Source organism: Eumetopias jubatus, unplaced genomic scaffold (assembly GCF_037043125.1).
Source record: "Eumetopias jubatus isolate StellerSeaLion01/CBP00866 unplaced genomic scaffold, mEumJub1_p1.0 scaffold_5, whole genome shotgun sequence".
Classification (NCBI taxonomy): Eukaryota; Metazoa; Chordata; class Mammalia; order Carnivora; family Otariidae; genus Eumetopias; species Eumetopias jubatus.
Window position 1 is genome coordinate 125,112,785 of NW_028274811.1, and position 19,057 is coordinate 125,131,841.

Sequence of the window (19,057 nt, forward strand, 5' to 3'; positions counted from 1 at the left end):
TGATAGAGCTTATCTAAAATTATGCTTAAAAGAACTGTTATCAAAGTTTATTAAGACACTCAGTATGGAGACACAATTACATTTTATCCCTCACTGTATTTATACTCATGCAAAATTTCCTCTCCAAATTTGACTATATACCTTATAATTACTATAGAAGATGTAAAGAAACACATACTTAATACAGTCACTATTATTTACTAAAATGGTAATATTTTCAAAATGATGACTACTTTAGGCATAAAACTGATAGAACATTTATTTTCTTAAAATAATTTTTTTATACTTACAGCTGTGTCATCAAAGAGGTTGAGTAAAGAAATCAGAAAGGCCCGTCTGTGTTGGCGGTTTCCACGTATCATGGAGTAAAGGTGTGAACACAAAGCACTAGAGGACTCATCTTGTCTGAAACCCCTTACAGGATCTTTTAGGCATGTGTTGATTGCCTGTTGTACCTGGTAAGACATCTTCATACCAGCCACTGCTTTCATCTGAAATCAATAGAAGTCTCATTTTTGACATGGAAATTAGTTAAGAGTCAAATTAAAAATATACTTTGAGCATTATAGTCAGAAGCTAACTCCACTGTTTGGCTTTCTTATTTAAAATAATAAAATCACAGAACACAAGCGCTGGAAGGAATATCAGAGATCATCTATTGCAACACCCTCGTTTTGTGTAAGAAAAAATCAAGAACCAAAAGAGCCATTACTGCCAAGCTCACACAGTAGGGACTAGAACCCATGCGTCCTTATTTTTAGTCCAGCATGCTTGGCTGGACTGTCACCTCTAGCTCAATCTTAAGAGTTAATCTTAAACAAACACCTTGGATGACAAACTTAGTTGCATGTTTAGAAGTAAATACTAAGCAAAATATTTTATTCTAATATGAATATGGGCAGGACATTTATCGAGGAAATGGTATACCAAAGAAAGATGATTAAATTTAGGTTATACAATTTAAAAACACATACATGAATGAATCCAGCATATTTTTTGTCTATTTCCACAAGCTGTTGATCAGCCTTGTTCCTCATAGCTGGTTCTGGGTCTGTTCCCATAGCAATTAAATACGGTACACACTAAAATAAAAATAAAGGTATTCTTTTAGTATAAATAAATAAAATAAAGATTTGTAAGACATCACAGTAGTAAAAGCTCTATATGATCATGACATATGTTAAAACTCACTGTATACCTGGGATATATGTATTTAGCTTTATAGGCCTTCCTATAAATGTCATGTCTTAGTGTTCTTTTAAAAATGACTAAACTTCCCTTAGATTTATCTTAAAGCAAAAAAAAGCAATGAAGCATCAGCAAAAATATTGATGTGGTGAAACTGAAACAATTTCAGTGTGAAGTAAAGGTTCTTTAAACATAAAGAGCTCCTACACTAAGATTATCCATTTAAGATTATGACATATAATACAAATATATAATCAATAATTTTTTAAGCCTGATTGAATTTGCTATGTAAAGATAACATAGAACACAAAGTAATTTGTCTTCCATATTCAAAACTAGGAAAATATAAATTCTTCCACAATACTGATTTTATATAGGGCTTTCATGATCAGACAGTCTGATAGCTAGTATTTTGTTAATAGCAATATCCACTGGATTTCTGAAGTCAAGAAACACCAATACTATGTTAAAAGAATCTGAATGAGTGGTGAGACCTGAAAAGAACAAACAAAAAACAGCTTAAAAATAAATAAATAAAACACAGCACTAACTGAAAAGGATGATCATGGATTAAATCCTGAACTGGGGGAGAAAGTCCATAAAGAATATTACTGGCTTGGGGCACCTGGGTGGCTCAGTCGGTTAGGCATCTGACTTTTGGTTTCAGCTCAGGTCATGATCTTAGGGTCATGAGATCGAGCCCTGCATGAGCTCCATGCTCACTGATGAGTCTGCTTAAGATTCTTTCCCTCTCCTTTTCCCTTCCCCTCTGCTCCTGCCCTCATTTCCAATCTCTCTCTCAAATACATAAAAAATAAAATAAAACCTTTAAAAAATAAAAGAATATTACTGGCTCAACTGGCAAAATCTGAAAATGGACTGTATTAGGTAAGATTGCATTCATGTTATATCTCCTGAAGCTGATGACTGCATTATGGTTTTGTAAGAGACTGTCCTCATTCTTAGAAAATATATATATGCTGAAGTGTTCAGAGGTAAAGAATTATTGTCGTATCTCAAAATTACTATCAAATGATTCAGAAAGAAGTGTGTCTATGGAGAGAGATAAAATAAATGTAGCAAAATGTTAGCAAATGCTGAATGAATGCAGGTGCAGAGAATATAAGGGAGTTTGCTGTACACTCTTGCAATATTTTTGTAAGTGTGAAATTTAAAACAAAAGTTTAAAAAAGCAAATATAATAATAAAAAGCATAACCAACTAAGGTCATTCAGAATACCAGCAAAGAGTCCTAAGTATCTCAAAAATTCAAGAGTCTCAACATACTATTGTACATTTTATTATGTGATTTTTTTTAAAAGATTTTATTTATTTATTTGAAAGAGAGAGAATGAGAGAGAGAGAGCACGAGAGGGAAGAGGGTCAGAGGGAGAAGCAGACTCCCTGCTGAGCAGGGAGCCTGATGCGGAACTCGATCCCGGGACTCCAGGATCATGACCTGAGCTGAAGGCAGTCGCTTAACCTACTGAGCCACCCAGGCGCCCTTATTATGTGATCTTGATGATGATGACCCTGAGTCATGAACCAGCTAAATATTCATTAGTGTGTTTTATTTCAGGACATAGGGAAGAACATAGCATATTCACTTATAGCATATTTTAGGAAAAGTTCTATAACAAATAGCCAAAAAATTATTTTAAAGGATATAGGCTTTGGTTATTTAATAAATTCCCTTCCGTAGCCTATGGTACTCTCCTGAACATGTCAGATGGATGGTATATACACTACTACGTCAGCATTAGTTGCTAATCCTTAGTAACACTGATATGTCTTTATTATGTCAGTTAGTCCTCATATCAATGTTTTGAGGTATTAGGTAGTTGATGCTACCTCCAATTTACAGATGAAGGAACTGAACTTAGATAATATAATTTTCTTTTTTATGGACTAAAACCCACCCTGCTTAACAGTTACAGAATACTCTTAAGAGTATTCTGTAACTGTTAAGAGAGTTCTGTAACTGGAGAGTTAACTCCAGTTAACTCTCTTGACATTACAGGCTATTGGTTCTTAGGGAGAAGAGTCAATATGGATTAAAACAAATCATCCCTACTTAGAGAACTGAATACAAGTTCATAGTCTACCAACAGTAACTGGAAATTTATTCAAGAGACAAAATTACGAATAGATGGGTATTTTACAGTAATGACAACCTAGGAGATGGATTCTTAAGCGTTTAGGACAAAAAATTTAACAAGATTAAAGAACTACTATTCTCTAATCACAATGTCATCAAATGATAACAAATTTGGCTCTTTTAGCAAAACATACTTACCTGAACTGGATGAATGAGACCTTGGTTTAGGGTCAATGCAATGACATTCAGGGCAAAGTGGCGTACACTTGATTGGGTGTGAAAAAATGCTTCAAGCACCTGTTTGAGGTAAAGCTGCATGATAGAACTACTCATCCCTGAGGATACATCACCCATTTCTTTTAGATCTTCCTGTTTTGCAACTTTTTTCCCTATAAAAGGAAGTAAACATATTAAGAATGTGTATGTTAACTTTATGAAATACACCAAATTAGGCCACAGCCAAAAGCACAAAAACTGTAGCTAGTACTCTGGCTCAATGGCTCTTCATCTTTCTTGTGTGTATGTCTCTGTCACAGGCACCTTTGAGAACCTGAGAACTATACTCTCTATCCTCCTGCAAAATGTTAACGTCTGCACATACATCAAATTTTAAAAACTATTTTAGGGAGTTTATAAATACCCCAAAGCCTAGCTATGGACTTAAGGACTCTTCTTTAAGAGAATTTCTTCATATAATAGATAAGGAAATTCAGGTGTCTGAATTAAAAAACAGAGTATCCTAACTGTAGCCACACTGTGAAATTTAAAAATAAATTTTTACTTACAGTCTCTATCTGCTTGTTGCATCCTTGTATCCTCTTCTTGTAGGTAGGTCTGGAGGTTTTTTAACACTTGTATTTTTAAATTTACTGAAGAGTTCTTATCAGATAAAATGTTATTATATAGATTTTTTACCTCTTGCTCAAACATTAGACTTGGATGCTGAATAAAGGCAAATCCTAAAGAGAGAAAAAAATATCTGACATATTCATATTAAAATTATATATAATACTTAATGAAAATGTTGATAAATTATGTAAAGAGCTCCTTATTTCAAAAATTAAAACTTAAAATGACTGGAAGAATATATATGCTAGTGGCCTTACCCAGAGAAGTATAAGAGCAGGTACTTCTTTCCCCATGAATTAAAAACAAGAAATTGCATTTCAAAGGAGAATTTCACACAAGAGGAAACCTTGAGGAGGGAGCAGGGCCTAGTGGCTAGGGGAGTGGATTAGGAGTCAGGTGTCTTGGGTTCTATTCCTGGTCCACCACTGACTTGTAGTGTGACCTTGGGTGAGTCACATAATCTCTCTGTGCCTCAATTCTCCATCTGTAAAATGGGGACAATAATATTTACCACCCACCTACCTCAAAGGGATGTTTTCAGGATTTAAGAGGTAAAGTCTGCAAACATTTTTTAGATCCCTAGCAGAAGGTACTACATTGGCATTATTAAAAAATAATATATATTTATCCATTTGATGAAACAGAATAATTCTAGAATAAACTTGAGCTAACAATATCTTCTTTTTAAATGGCATTATAATAAAGCCACAATGCTGAATCTTATAACCATAAGTTAATAAGTAGCAAAATAATATTCATGTTTATTTATACAAAATGCTTATTTATGTAAATAAGATGAAGATCCTTAATGATAGCAAGTATTACTGATGCCAAATAACAAACTAAACTCAAAGCATAGAGTGATCAGATAACTAATCCAAGGTCACACAGTATAACAGAACTATGGCCCAAGCAAGATGTCATTTATTAACTGGTCTAGAGGCACTATTTTCTACATAGTGCTAATTTTTCAAGTTAAAATTTGCACTATTTGTTCTCTGAATTAACACTGTAAGTTTTGCCACTTCATATATAACTTATGTCCAGACTGAATATTAAAAGGTACACATTTGGCTTGAAGGTTAACACTGTACTAATATAACTCCCTAAAGTAAGTGGTATCTGAATTTTTAGTAGATTCGCTATATGTAATTTTCTGAAAGGGATGAAGGAGGAGTAAGATACTAAGATTTAAATTTATTTAAAGAAATCAGGAAATATTTAGTGAGGTTTGGGTAACTAAAAATTTATTACTCACTTTTGTTCAAAAGACTAATATGAACAATTGCTCATACATATTAAATTATAAAACTCGCTAATGCTACCAAAATAAAGTTTCTCTGATGAACAGAGAAGTTACATGACTTGCACAAGGTCACCCAGAAAATCACTGGCTGAGCCAAGAATGGAACCCAGGTGTCTTAACCCCCAGTCCTATATTCTGTATACCAAATCCTACTGTGAATAGAAACATATTTAAATAAAACAACAGTTTAGACTCACATTATTGCAAAATTTGTTCAACCTCTCAAACAACCAAAACCATAAAGAAATTTAGACTTAACTTACCTAGACCAATGATGGCTTTTGTTTGTACTTCTTCATCTGAATGTTTTGTAAAATACATCAATAGTTCAAGTACTTTATCCTTTATATTAACCTAAGGGGAAAAAAAACCACATTCAAGTGTATGAAGAAGAGTAACTTTGATCAGTTTTCAACTATAAAGGAAAAACCTAAAAGCAAACAGTGAGAACTTCCACACGTCAACTTTACTAAAGAATAAATCACCAATAAATTTATAAATCCACAGATTTTAGAACAGTGACATTCAAAATAAGTCTGTGACAAAGAAGTTTGTATAAGAATACAAATTAACATCCTGTTCCTTCACTGAGAAAAAAAAAAAAAGTCAGCTGCTTACCCAGTGTGCCTACAGTTACAGAGCTGATAAAACTTGTGTAAGCTTCTTGTTATAAACCAGTAACAAACAGTTTGTAGATCAGAGGCTAGTCTGAGGACCATGTTTTGGGTTGCACTGCTTCAGAATTCTCATTAAACCAGACTACTCTAATGCTGCTTTCATCCTGGGTCATTAGTTAATTTTCAGTTCACAGGGTTACACAGTCCTATTTTTTATAGCATACTAAGTAATTAATATTAGAATCTTTACCTTACTGTTGCCTTTAAAATCCTCTAGATCAAAATCAAAATGCCGACATAGTGCTCCAACAGTGAAAAGGGATCTGAGAAGTGCTGGTTTGTTTGTTAGAAGTGAGGTGTTATTTGGGTCTTCCTGGTGCTGACTTTTTAATTTTGAAATGGCACCTATTAAGATAAGTAATATTTATTTACAAGAAACCTTTTATCCTTGAATTATCTTTAAATAATTACTCCCAAGTTGTTATAATTAAATTTTACTAATGGTTCTAAGTATCACACAAATCTAGAATTATGAGGGCATACCTTACAGGCTAAAAGAATTAATAGAAGAAAAAAAAAGATATTTAAATTTTATTTTACACAGTGGGCAAAAAACTTACCAACATTTAATATGAGGTAAATTTCTGAAGGAATTACACTGAATTCTTAAGGAAATACAAAAGATACTAGAAAATACTGCTTCTGAGAATGGACCAGAGGACAATCACACCTCTTAAAATTCCCTCAATGCTGTCTTTATCAGATGTGTTTTTCTTTTTCTTTTAAAGATTTTACTTATCTGATAGAGAGAGAGATAGTGAGAGCAGGAACACAAGCAGTGGGAGTGGGAGAGGGAGAAGCAGGCTTCCCGCCGAGCAGAGAGCCCGATGTGGGACTTGATTCCAGGACCCTGGGATCATGACCTGAGCCAAAGGCAGACGCTTAACAACTGAGCCACCCAGGTGCCCAGATGTGTTTTTTATTAAAAAGGAGCTATACCAAAAAAAAAAAGGAGCGATACATACTACAGGATGTAGAAGGACAATTATTATTATTATTTTTTTAGGAGGACAATTTTAAAGCCCAGGCACTGAACTTACCATAGTATCTATTGAAACAGGCCCACACAAATTTAAAATTTTGTGTCACTTTATTTACAACTGCCCCAAGACAGCTCACACAATGTTGCACTACCTAAAAGATACAGAAAAATGTTAGTTTAGACAAAAGTTAAAGACAAAGGTAAAAACATATGATTTAGTTAGCATTTATGAATTTTATACTAATCAATGCGAGATGGTAAAATGAATGCTTACAGTCATGCCATACTTGATGATAAGCTTCATTAGATCTTCTTCAATAGTGGCAAGGAAAGTTTCACTTGGATGCTCCATCAGTGGTACAACCAGCTCTAGGATTTTTGCAACATTGCAGATAACCATGAAATCATTTTGTGTCTACAATGATAAAATCAGTGCTTTATGAATATCAAAATCTAACAAGAAACATATATACCTTTATGTATTTGGGGGCTGAGGTATTACATATGTAAAGTTTCAGTTAAAAAAAAAAAGACTATTAGAAAAGAGCTTTTTTAAGGTATGGAAGGAAGAACATCAGACAGTGTCAGGAACCTGGATTCTAGCCTCTGCCGCTAACTTACCATGTAACCTTTGGGTCACTTAATCACAAAACTACAGTTATTCTTTTTTTTCCCCTAAAATGTAACACAGGCCAATTTTGAACAAAGGTGTTTAAATATTAACAGAGCATTTTACTAAGTTTGATACTGTTTTTAAGATTAGTATTTTTCAAACTGGTGTATGTTAACCTAGTAGTTCTCAATTGAGGGGTGAGTTTGTCCCCACAGGATATTTGGCAATATCTGGAGAAATTTTTGGTTGTCACATTAGGGGACTTGGGGGGGGGTACTACTGGTATCCAGTGGATAGAGGCCAGGAACACTGTCAAGAATCCTACAATGCTCAGAATAGTTCTTGACAACAAATAATAATCTGGCCCTAAATGTCAATTCTGCTAAGGCTGAAAAGGCTTGTGTTAATGCTTTTTCTGACAGATGAAAATACAGAATCCCAGAACTAAGTATAAGACTTCTTTATTTTAAAATCTGAAATATTGAATTTCTAATTTTAAAAAAGGTTAGAACTTTGATTAAAAACAAAGCAGTTAAAAAAAATAGGTAGAACATTAAAAACAAACAAACCCAAAAGGTTAGTAAAGAATTTACAATAGTCTCTTTAAAAAAAAAAAAAAAAAGTTTCTTTCCACCTACTATCCTCCAGTCACCCAGTTCCCTTGTCCTAAGGCAACCAAAGTTACAAGTTATTTTTGTGAAGTAAGGCATTCAACATTTTTTATCTAGTCAAGTTACACTCTTTAGTCTTAGCAACCGGTTATTGACACTCATTTTGGACTCTTTGAGCTTATTACCTCTCACTAAATAAAAATATTCCCACCTTACATTCATCCATCTTTTCAGCATACCCACAGGATTAAATAAAAACATAAGATGAATACTCTAAGTAACACAGAAATCCTGTCATTTCCTGCCCTCTCCCACTCCCACTTGCTTTAAACAATAGATGGATGAGTAAAGTCGTCTAGGGATGAAGAGTTTTTGTTAAGATAAATTCACCTGAGAATCACAGCTAAAATTTTACTTTGAAAGTACCCTTAACATTTCTGGCCTAGAAAGTCAAGTACAAGAAATAACTTAAAATCTAGAAAAAAAATTTAAAGACAGAAATCGTGAAGGAAAAGAGCAGAAGAATATACTACTAAGAAAAATACTTGAAATGACTATAACATAAGATGCTTCAATATCTAAAAAACTTAAAAGAGTTTTCAAAATAGGAAAGAAAAAAGCTGCACAATTCAAAGGTAAAATGGTCAAATGATATAAACAGTCAAATCACAGAGAATTAAGTACAACTGGTTAATATCATAAAAAAGATGCTCAACCTTCTTGGATATCAGGGAAGGTAAAATGAAGCAGCAATGAACTATTCCTTCACACCTGACTGGCAGAGTATAAAAATGACACAGACTGTCATATACTGGTTTCCAAAGAGGCTATAAAACATGTCCACCAGCAATTTGGAAAAATCTATTAAAAAAACCAAAACCAAAAGAACATTCCCTTAATCTAACAAGTCCATTCCTCAGGATCTATCCCAAAGAAAAAAAAGCACCACTATTTAAAGGTATATGAATAGCAATGTTTATTAAGGAATTGTTTGTAGTGTCTATCAATAGGAAACAATGTAAAAACCTGCCAAAATGGGAAATGGTTAAATAAATCATAGGACATCCATAAGATGGATAATGTATACATATATAATATGTACGTATTAATATGATATGTATATAACATAACTTGATTTTAAAAAACTGGTCAACCGGTTATATATGGGTGTGTGTGCACAATTACAGAAGCAGGAATATAGTATGTAAGGATACTCCAGGTTGTTCATCCTGAGATGAAGAAGAATAAAGATGAAGGGAGGTAGGATACAGAAAACAAAAAAATTTAAATGTGTCTAGCATATAGTCGATGGCCTTATTTATACAAAACTTTGTACGTATGTGTATAAAACTTTCCAACATTCATCCTTCCCTTTAGCATACCCACAGAATTAAATAAAAAATATATTTATAGATCCTTTTTAGTTCATGAGCATGATGGTAGGGTGTTCACACTGTTATGGGACATGTGCCTCCCTCAAACCTTGTTGCAACCTCGGCACATTACCTGACATGATTAAAAAAATATGCACATACATGTGTACATATACACATACACACACATAAAATTATACAAGATGTTTTCAAAGTAATCTTGCTTCAAAGTAATATTGGTTCAAGCAAGGCCTATTCACGCAAGTTATATTATAGACTAGTTCTTAGAAGCAAACAGACATGGGGTTAAATTCTAGCTTTGGGACTGGTCAGCTGTGTGAAACTGGGCAAGTCATTTATATTCTCAAAGCTTTAGTTTCTTATCTGTAAAACTGAGATAATAATGATACCTACTTCACAAGGTAAATGAGCTAATGCATGTAAAATTCTCCATAGTACTGGGCACTGTGCTCAATAAATATTAGCTATTATTACTGGCCATAGATTACATATTAATCAATTTGTTTCTGGATCCAATACAAGCCCTAAAAAGAGAATTAGGATCCCAGAATTATTATATGTTGTTTTTATATATTTATCTTCTGGTACTTTCCGCAGTTAAAATTTCTCAGGTTTTTCATCTAGAACTTGTTAATTTAGATCACCAAAAAATGAGACCTTAGCAGCAAAGCAAATCTAATAGAGAAAACAGTTAAAATCAGTTCCTTAGGAACACTGGGAACATAGTAAATAAAAAAATTATTTACATTTTAAAGTTTTTAGACTGTTTCAAAATTTAGTGTTTATAATAAGCCACTTAACTCACCATACTGTCATATAAATTGCTGGACTATTTTACATTAGCAATGTTTGATTTGATTTTCACATTTAATCTTCGAAAAACAGAGTATGTGCAACATTAACTTAAAACCACCACCTAACATCTCTGATTGACTAGATTTTCCATATTCAACATATTGATGTATTATAAAGTAAATATGATATACTCATAAGAAAATATATTGAAATGATAAACGAAAAGCAAATTTAGAATCCAAAAGACAGTAAATTTCTCAATGAGAGGAACTCTGCCTCATCCACCTTTGAGGTCTTAGCAGTAGTTACAACATTTAGTAAGCATTTACTGAGGGTTTGACCTGAGGAGCTTATGGAGGAAACGAAGCCTGAACTTCATTTATAATACATCAGAAAAAACAACAACAACAAACAATATAATACATCAGAAAATGATGTCTGTAGATAACTTGCCACAAATATTAGAACATATATTTGAGTACATGACACAGTTGATCAGTGAAGCTGTGGACGACACAATGTGAACTCTAAACTGAAAATACTACATGGTAAGACAGAAAGGTAGGACAACTCTATACTTACACTACATTTAGTGGTAAGGTATGGCTGCATAGTCATGGCATGTTTAACCATGAGCTGAGGTCTTATTTTGCTGAATAAGAACAAAGTGGTTATGCAAGCTACCAATCTTCCAGAATTCACACCTTTATTGTCAGAGTCTGGAAAAACAGAAATAAGATACTAAAATATGACAAGGCAGTGGAAATTATACAATTATTTAAATTACTCAATATCATCCCCTGAATTGATTTAGTACATGCTTCAATAAAAGATTAGCATTTCTTACGATGCTAGACTTCCTACATTTTTTTCTCTTATTATACATATTACATATATTAAGTATAAAAGACAAAGAGGCTGTGCTATGGACGGCAAATTTTACACTAAGGGGTGTAGGACTGAAGTTAAAAAGTAGAATGGAAGCTAAGTTTAGGGATGGGTTTTTGGGAATAAACATGGTGTTGCTTATATCTAAAAATGGATGGAAGTAAGTATGGGAGAGTTAGCAAAGGGGGACAAAAACAAATTAGCTGAGGTGATACTGTGTTTGAGGGTACTGGGAAAAAAGAGATGGTAGAAGAATGTTAAAAGACTGCAGTGACAAATTAAGAAGCTGGACCAGTGCTACATTAGAAAGGTAAACAAACTACTGCTCCAGTGGGAGGATAATGCTGCTAGTTAGGAGATACAGTGGTTCTTAGGAGGCAAATCAGTTTTTAGAAGAGATCAGCAATTTTTCAACACTGACAACAGTATCACCCTTAAAATCTAGGATAGGCAAAAATAGGGGAAACAGAACTAGGAGATAAAAAGAAAAAGAGGTACACATGGAAAATGAAAAAAAAAATTAAAGAAAAGAAACTGCATATAAAATATAAAGGATATCAACAATTTCCTTAGGTGCCATAATGGTACCTCTGTAAGGCTCCCAATTCTGGAGAATGACCAAGGCTGACTATTGTTTCTCATTAATGTACATTAGGATATGGGAAGTAATGTTAGTCTTGGGTGCTTTAAGCAATAGATTATCAATTATTACTTTTACAGTTTTATATGATTATTTACTTATATTCTGATTAATAACTTCAAATTTGTGACTGGTAAATAATATAATAGATAATATAAAATATTAAGTATTTAAAGGAATTTGTCAATTTAAAAAATATTAACCGTTTTATCTAGCTCAAGATTAAACACATTTTATATAACAATTATAAATGATATTAGGAATGTACTACAAATCTTTTAAAAACATTTTTATCATAGTTAAAACAATTTCATTTTGAGAGAAAATTTTATATCATTTAAGAGATATCAAACAGTTTTTGGATGAGTGCAACTAGCTAAATACATATTAGCACCTGGACTTTTATGTCTGTTCAACATAACATCTAAAATTATATGCTACTGAAAGATGTAGAAGAGATGAGGCCTATGCTTTTATTATACTGCTCTAGATAATCTTAGTCAACCTAAACAATATAATCTAGGATGCAACATCAAACAAAAAACCCCCTTCATTTAAAAGTGAAGTAGTTAATTATTAGGCTAAGCAGAACCAGAAGCAAATTGAGAAATGTGCCCAAAGTATTTTAAAATATCTTACAAAATCAACTTAATGACCAATATATAAAATGTCTTACCAGCTAGAGATTCCTCATATTTAAGAATGTGCTCAACTAGGTTATCAACAAGTTGAGTACAAGCTTTCTTCACAGGTTTATATGAGGAATCCTCTTCAGACTTCAACAACTATATATGTATATATATAAAAAAAAAAATCCCAGTATAATTATTCATTAGGCAATAATAATATAAATGCATTAAATGTGTCCATAAAAAGCTTTTCAGTTTGTCATTAACAATTAATATGGAAAATGCAAATAAACAAAAAATATAGAGCAAATGTTTTAAAATATCTTATAAACCAGTAATTTACAAATACTTTCAAACAATGTTAGTATGAAGTATTTAAACTGCTGTGTGTAGGACCTGAGGTAGGTTATGAGAGAAATGAGAAAGGTGACCTTCCTTAATGCTCAGTGCTAGCTGGATTATTTTAAAGAATTAGAATTCCATTCTTCATTATTTCAAGTCCTTTGATAGCTCAAGAAAATATGAGTTAATTACATTTTTTTATAAATTGTAACTTCATCTGAATTGCACCTTCAATTTTATAATTATAAAACATGAGGCTAGATTTCTTTTCTGTATTATCCTTTGCCAAATTATTAATAAACAATGTAAGAAAAGTGTTAGGAATGATGAGATGAGGAGAAAAGATCAGTCTAACTACAGCCAAAAAATAAAACAAATTCAAACTTTTATAATCGTAGGTCAATTGTAAAGTCATCTATGGTCTATTTGTTTTGTTAATACAGACTAGCTACTACAACTCTGGAGATACTAAAGAAGTTGAAATGTGTATTTGATTTTCATGAAGAGTTCCCGTGCTGTCCAATGTAACTTGCTGCAATGATGGAAATGTTCTTTATCTGTGCTGTCCAATATGGTTGCCACAAGACATATGCAGCTACTAAACACGTGAAATGTTGCTAGTATGACTGAAGAATTAAAATCAAATAAAAACAAAAATTCAAATTAAATTAAAAAAACACATGTGGCTAGTATTGGATAGCTCAAGTTTAAACTTTCACTACAAGATGCACAAATGATTAAACAATTGACAGCAATCAGAATAACATAACACATATGTTGCCCCCATCCTCTTCAATTTAAATAAATCAAAAAAGAAAATTCCAATTTTCAGTTTCAACTCTGTACAGCTGGATTCTAATTGTCCTACTCCATAACTCAATTCCTTAAGCAGCTACTAAAATCGCACGCTAGCCTTTTCCAGGCAGGAGCAGAAAACGATCCCCTCTTCCTTATTTCTTCTTTCCCTCTCCAAGAGATCAAGTATACACAAAAGTATAAATCCTAGATTTTGGTTCATGACACACCATTAATACTGCTATGTGCCCTTTTGTTTACTTATAAAAATACTGTACTACGAACCCAACTCGAGAACAAGAATATTTCCATGGACTTTTATTTTCCCAATGTGTTCCTTCCCTTATTCCACCTTCCTGTGTCACTTCAAGGTAACCACTAACAGGAATTTTATAATTTCCTTGCTTAAAAAAATTGTGTAAACTGTATACTGTTTATAGTTTTGCCTGATTTTCAACTTTCTAAAAGGTATCATGCTAGATGCAGTCTTCTGGGACTTGCCTTGTTCACTCAACATTATGTCCCTAACTGTAATCCAGGTTGTTGCAAATGACTGTATTTTATTCATTTTAATTGATAAGCAACAGGCTACTGTGTGTCCATACTGCAATTAATTTAGCTATTCTGAAGACAGGTTAATTACACTTTTTAGTGGCATAATGAGCATTCTTTTATTTGTCTCCTGGCACACATATGCAAGATTTTCTTGGGTATATACTTGAAGTGGAATTGTTAGGTCACAGGTTATATAACTGTTCAACTTTATGCTGTGTTTTTTCAAAGTGGTTATAGAATTAATAGTTTAAGAGATTCTGTTTAATCTATCTCTTTTCCATTATTTGTTATCATATGACTTCTCAATTTCTGCCAATCAAATGAATGTAAAACATAGTCTTGATTTGTATTTTCCATATTATTAATGAAGCTGAACACTGTATAAGCCATATGTGCTATTTCTCATATGAAATGCCTATTCATGGCTTTTACTTATTTTCCTACTGGGACTCTTGCATTACGTTAGTTTATAGAAGAGGAGTTCTTCACATATTCTTAATAATGATCCTTTTTCCATGTTTCATGTGTGTCAAATATCTTTTCCCAGTTTGTGACTTGTGTTTTTGCTTTAAGATGTCTTTTGATTCAAAAATCTACTTCCTTTCAACACAGTGAAATTTATCAATCTTTTAGGGTTAATGGTTTTGGAACTGAAGAAATCTTTCCTTACAGAAAGGTCAAAAATATATTCACATATATTATCTTCTAAAGGTTTTAAAGATTTTCTTTATATGGAGGTGATTACTGAGTTAAGTAGGAATCAATTCTTTTTTTTTTTTTTAATTTATTTGAGAGAGAGAGAGAGAGAGTGCATGCACACGTGGGTGCAGAGGTAGGGGGGAGGGCAGAAGGAAAGGGGAGAAAGAATCTCAAGCAGGATCCCCACTGAGCACGGAGCCTGACAGGGGGCTCGATCTCATGACCCTGAGATCATGACCTGAGCAGAAACCAAGAGTTGGACACTAGCCAACTGAGCCACCAAGGGGCCCCAGAAGTAGGAATCAATTCTTAAAAAAACAAACAAAACAAAAATACCTTATGGATAGCCAATTGTCCCAGCTCCATTTACTGAGAACTCCATTCTTTCCCCATTAAGTGCAGTGCCACTTCTATTTTATAATAAGTATATCCTAAATACGTGGAGGCTTATTTTTGGGCTGTCTTATTCTATTGGTCTATTTAGTACCACACTACCTTAACTACTGCATCTTTAAAAATAAGTCCTTATATTTGGTAAGGCAAGTCAGTTTTCCTGCATTTTCAGAAATGACAATTATTTTTAGTTCTCTGCTTTTCCACATATATTTTACAATCACCTCAACATATCTGAGAACTGGTTTTTTTTTATTTATTTTTTTTAAAGCAGGCTCCACACCCAGCATGAAGCTTGAACTCACGACCCTGAGATAAAAAGTAGCATGCTCTACCGATCTGAGCCAGCCAGGTGCCCCTTGATGACTATTTTTATTTTGATGAGATCTCTAAACATATTCCCATTTTGCATGATTTTCATTTTAGGTTTATAGTTATTTTCTGTCAGATTTTATTCCTAGTTTATTAGAAGTTATCATTCAAAACTATATTTTATCAAAAATTTTTCCTGTGTTCCCTGGAATGATTACTTATTTCTTCTTCTTTGGTGTTAAATCATACATACAAACTTATGTTAAGCCAGCCTTATGCTTATATATGCATAAGTGCATGTATATACATATACATATGTATACATACACACACATCTGTATCCATCTTATTTTTGATGTATTTCAAAGTAAATTGTAAACGGTATACTTTTTTTCCCTTTGAGATAAAATTTACACAAAATGAAATGTACAAATCTTTAGTGTTCATTTCCTCAAGTTTCATTAAGTGCATTCGCCATTAGAACTCAAACTCCTATCAAAATACAGAACAGTGATCATCTTTAGCTTATATCAGAATCATCTGGAGAGACTATAAAAAATACAATGGTGGGCCCACCCTCAGAGTTACTGGGGTAAAGCCTTAGAATTCGTATATCTAACAAGTTGCAGATTAAATCTCAGCAACTTTTAGAACCACTGATAGAGACTATTACCATCATCCTTGAAAGTTCCCTCATGTTATTCCCAATCAATCCCTGACCCCCTGCAATCACTCTTCTGAGTTTTTCCAATACAGATTAATTTTGCCTCTCCTAGAACTTCATATAAATGGAATCAGAACATGTATTCTTCTGTGTGAGGCTTCCTTCACTCTGCATAATGTTTTTATTATTCACCTAAGTTGTATTATCAACAGTTTGTTCCTTTATGATATGGAATACTATGAAACTGTGTGGGTGTATCAGTATTTTTACTCATTCACTAGTTGATGGACAGTATTTGATTATAAACAAAACCAAATTGCTCCTTCAACACTTTAGAAATCTCCTCAGCTTAAATATCCAATTTCATGCTTGAAGTTCTACCTTTCACAAAACACTAGAACAAGAACACAATTCAGTCAAGTTCTTTGCCACTTTATAACAAAGACAGCTCTGTTGTCCAATAGCATGTTTCTCATTTCTGTCTGAGACCCCATCAGAATGGCCTTTACTGTTGGTACATCTACCAACATTCTGTACATGATTATATGTATTCTCTAAGAAGACAAAAGCTTTCTCTACAGCTTCTTTTCTGAGCCCTCACCAGAATTGCCTTTCAATGTCTCTTGAAATATCAGCTTTTTCTAGTATGCACATCAAAACTCCTCTAATCTCTACATATTATCCACTTCCAAAGCCACTTCCACATTATTTGTTTTCAGCTGCATCTTATTTTTGGTACCAATTTCTGTCTTAGCTTGGGCTGCTATAACAAATACTATAGACTAGGTGGCTTAAACAGAAATTTATTTCTCATAGCTCTGTAAGTTGGGAAATCTAAGACCAAGGTGCCAGCATCATCTTGTGAAGATCCTTTTCCTGGCTTGCAGATGACGGTCTTCTTTATACTTATATGGCAGAGAGCAGAGAGAAATCATCTCTCGTGTCTCTTCTTAGAAGGGCATTAATCTGATTCACAAGGGCTCCACCCTCATGACCTAATCATCTCCCAAAGGCCCCATCTTTGTATCACACTAGGGATTAGGCTTCAACATATGAATTTTGGAGACACACAAACATTCTGTCCAGGAATCCTCTTGAGGAAGGAGTCCCATACTCTATGGAAAATACACTGTTAATTTTTTCCCTAACCTATGGTCTTTCATCAGGTTAACTGTACACTGGAGAAAAGGAAATGATCAGACCTTTTAGGGATTATTAGATGCTGGTTCTGAACTGGCACTAATTCCAGGAGACCCTAAAGGTTCCTTTAGGGTAGAGGTAGAGTTTGGAGGTCATGTGGTCAATGGAGGTATAAATCTGGTCTGTTTCACACTGAGTTCAGTGGGTCCCCAAACATATCCTGTGATTATTTCTCAGTACCAAAATGAAAAATTGGAATAGATATACGCAGCAGCTGACAGAATCCCCACATTGGTTCTTTGATCCATGCATTCAGGGCTATTATGGTGGGAAAGGCTAAGTGGAAGCCATGAGGAATGCTTCTACCCAGGAAAATAGTATATTGAAAGCAATACTACATTACTGGAGGGGCTGTCAAGACTAGTACTACCATCAAAGACTTGAAGGATGCAGAGATGGTAATTCACACCACCTTCTCATTCAACTCACTTATTTGGCCTGTGCAGTAGACAGGCAGCATTTTGTTCTTACTGGAACAGACACTCTGGATACAGACTTGCCTTCCCTGCATGCAGTGCTTCTGCCAAAACTACCACCTGTAGATTTATAGAATGTCTTATTTACTGTCAGGGTATTCTACACAGAATTACTTTTGATCAATGAAGCAAGTGGCTTGATAGAACATGGAATGGGCTTTTGAAGAGTTACATATAGCACCAGATACGTGGCAATATCTTGCATGGCTGGGGCAAGATTCTCCAGAAGGCTCTATATGCTCTGAATCAGCATCCAATATTTGGAGCTGTTTAGCCCACAGCCAGGATTCACAGACCAGAAATCTGCAAGGGGTAGAAATGGGAATGACATCACTCATATTACCTCTAGTGACCCGCTAGCAAAATTTTTGCTTCTGGCAACTTTATGCTTTGCTGACCTAGAGGTCTTAGTTCCAGAAGGAGCTTCCACCGGGAGACACAACAATGATCCCACTGAATTGGAAGTTAAGATTATCAACCAACTACTTTGGGCTCCTCAAGCCTCTGAATCAACAGGCAAGGAAGGGATTGGGGTACTGGCTGGAGTGACTGACTAGACTACTACTCTACAATGGAGGTAAGGAAGAGTATGTCTGGAATATAGGAGATCCCTCAGGGCAACTCTTCATATTACCATCTCCTGTGATTAAGGTCAATGGAAGACTATACCAACCCAACCCAGGCAGGACTACTAGTGGTACAGACCGTTCAGGAATGAAGTCATGGGTCACCCCACCATGAACCAAGACCAGGTGAGGTCCTTGTTGAAGGCAAAGGGAATAGACTGTGGGCAGAAGAACGCAGTCATGACCACATTACAAGGTATAAAAACAAAAACTTTACCTGTCATGAGCATTTCCTACTTAATTTTTTCCTCCTATTCCTTACCATAGAACATAAGATGTACTGACTTCATATCATAGTATATTTAAGTCATGGAATATCGAGGAG

The 19,057-nt window shown here is 34.0% G+C and overlaps 1 protein-coding gene and 1 non-coding gene across 4 annotated transcripts in view; one reads left to right on the forward strand and one right to left on the reverse strand.

The window, feature by feature from the left end:
* NIPBL (NIPBL cohesin loading factor) overlaps positions 1–19,057 on the reverse strand; it is a 201,820-nt gene that overhangs the window by 10,378 nt on the left and 172,385 nt on the right. For all 3 annotated transcript variants that reach the window (XM_028098111.2, XM_028098113.2, XM_028098112.2), the window contains 10 exons: positions 12,718–12,826; positions 11,096–11,232; positions 7,375–7,515; positions 7,159–7,252; positions 6,309–6,463; positions 5,705–5,795; positions 4,072–4,245; positions 3,485–3,675; positions 975–1,082; positions 291–491 (listed from right to left, as the gene is read on the reverse strand). In XM_028098111.2, coding sequence (XP_027953912.1) covers positions 291–491; positions 975–1,082; positions 3,485–3,675; positions 4,072–4,245; positions 5,705–5,795; positions 6,309–6,463; positions 7,159–7,252; positions 7,375–7,515; positions 11,096–11,232; positions 12,718–12,826 — 1,401 coding nt within the window. The remainder of the gene's footprint in view (positions 1–290; positions 492–974; positions 1,083–3,484; positions 3,676–4,071; positions 4,246–5,704; positions 5,796–6,308; positions 6,464–7,158; positions 7,253–7,374; positions 7,516–11,095; positions 11,233–12,717; positions 12,827–19,057) is intronic.
* On the forward strand, positions 9,738–9,841 carry LOC114204927 (small nucleolar RNA U13). Its single transcript, XR_003608281.1, has one exon. It is a non-coding gene; the product is annotated as a small nucleolar RNA U13 (small nucleolar RNA).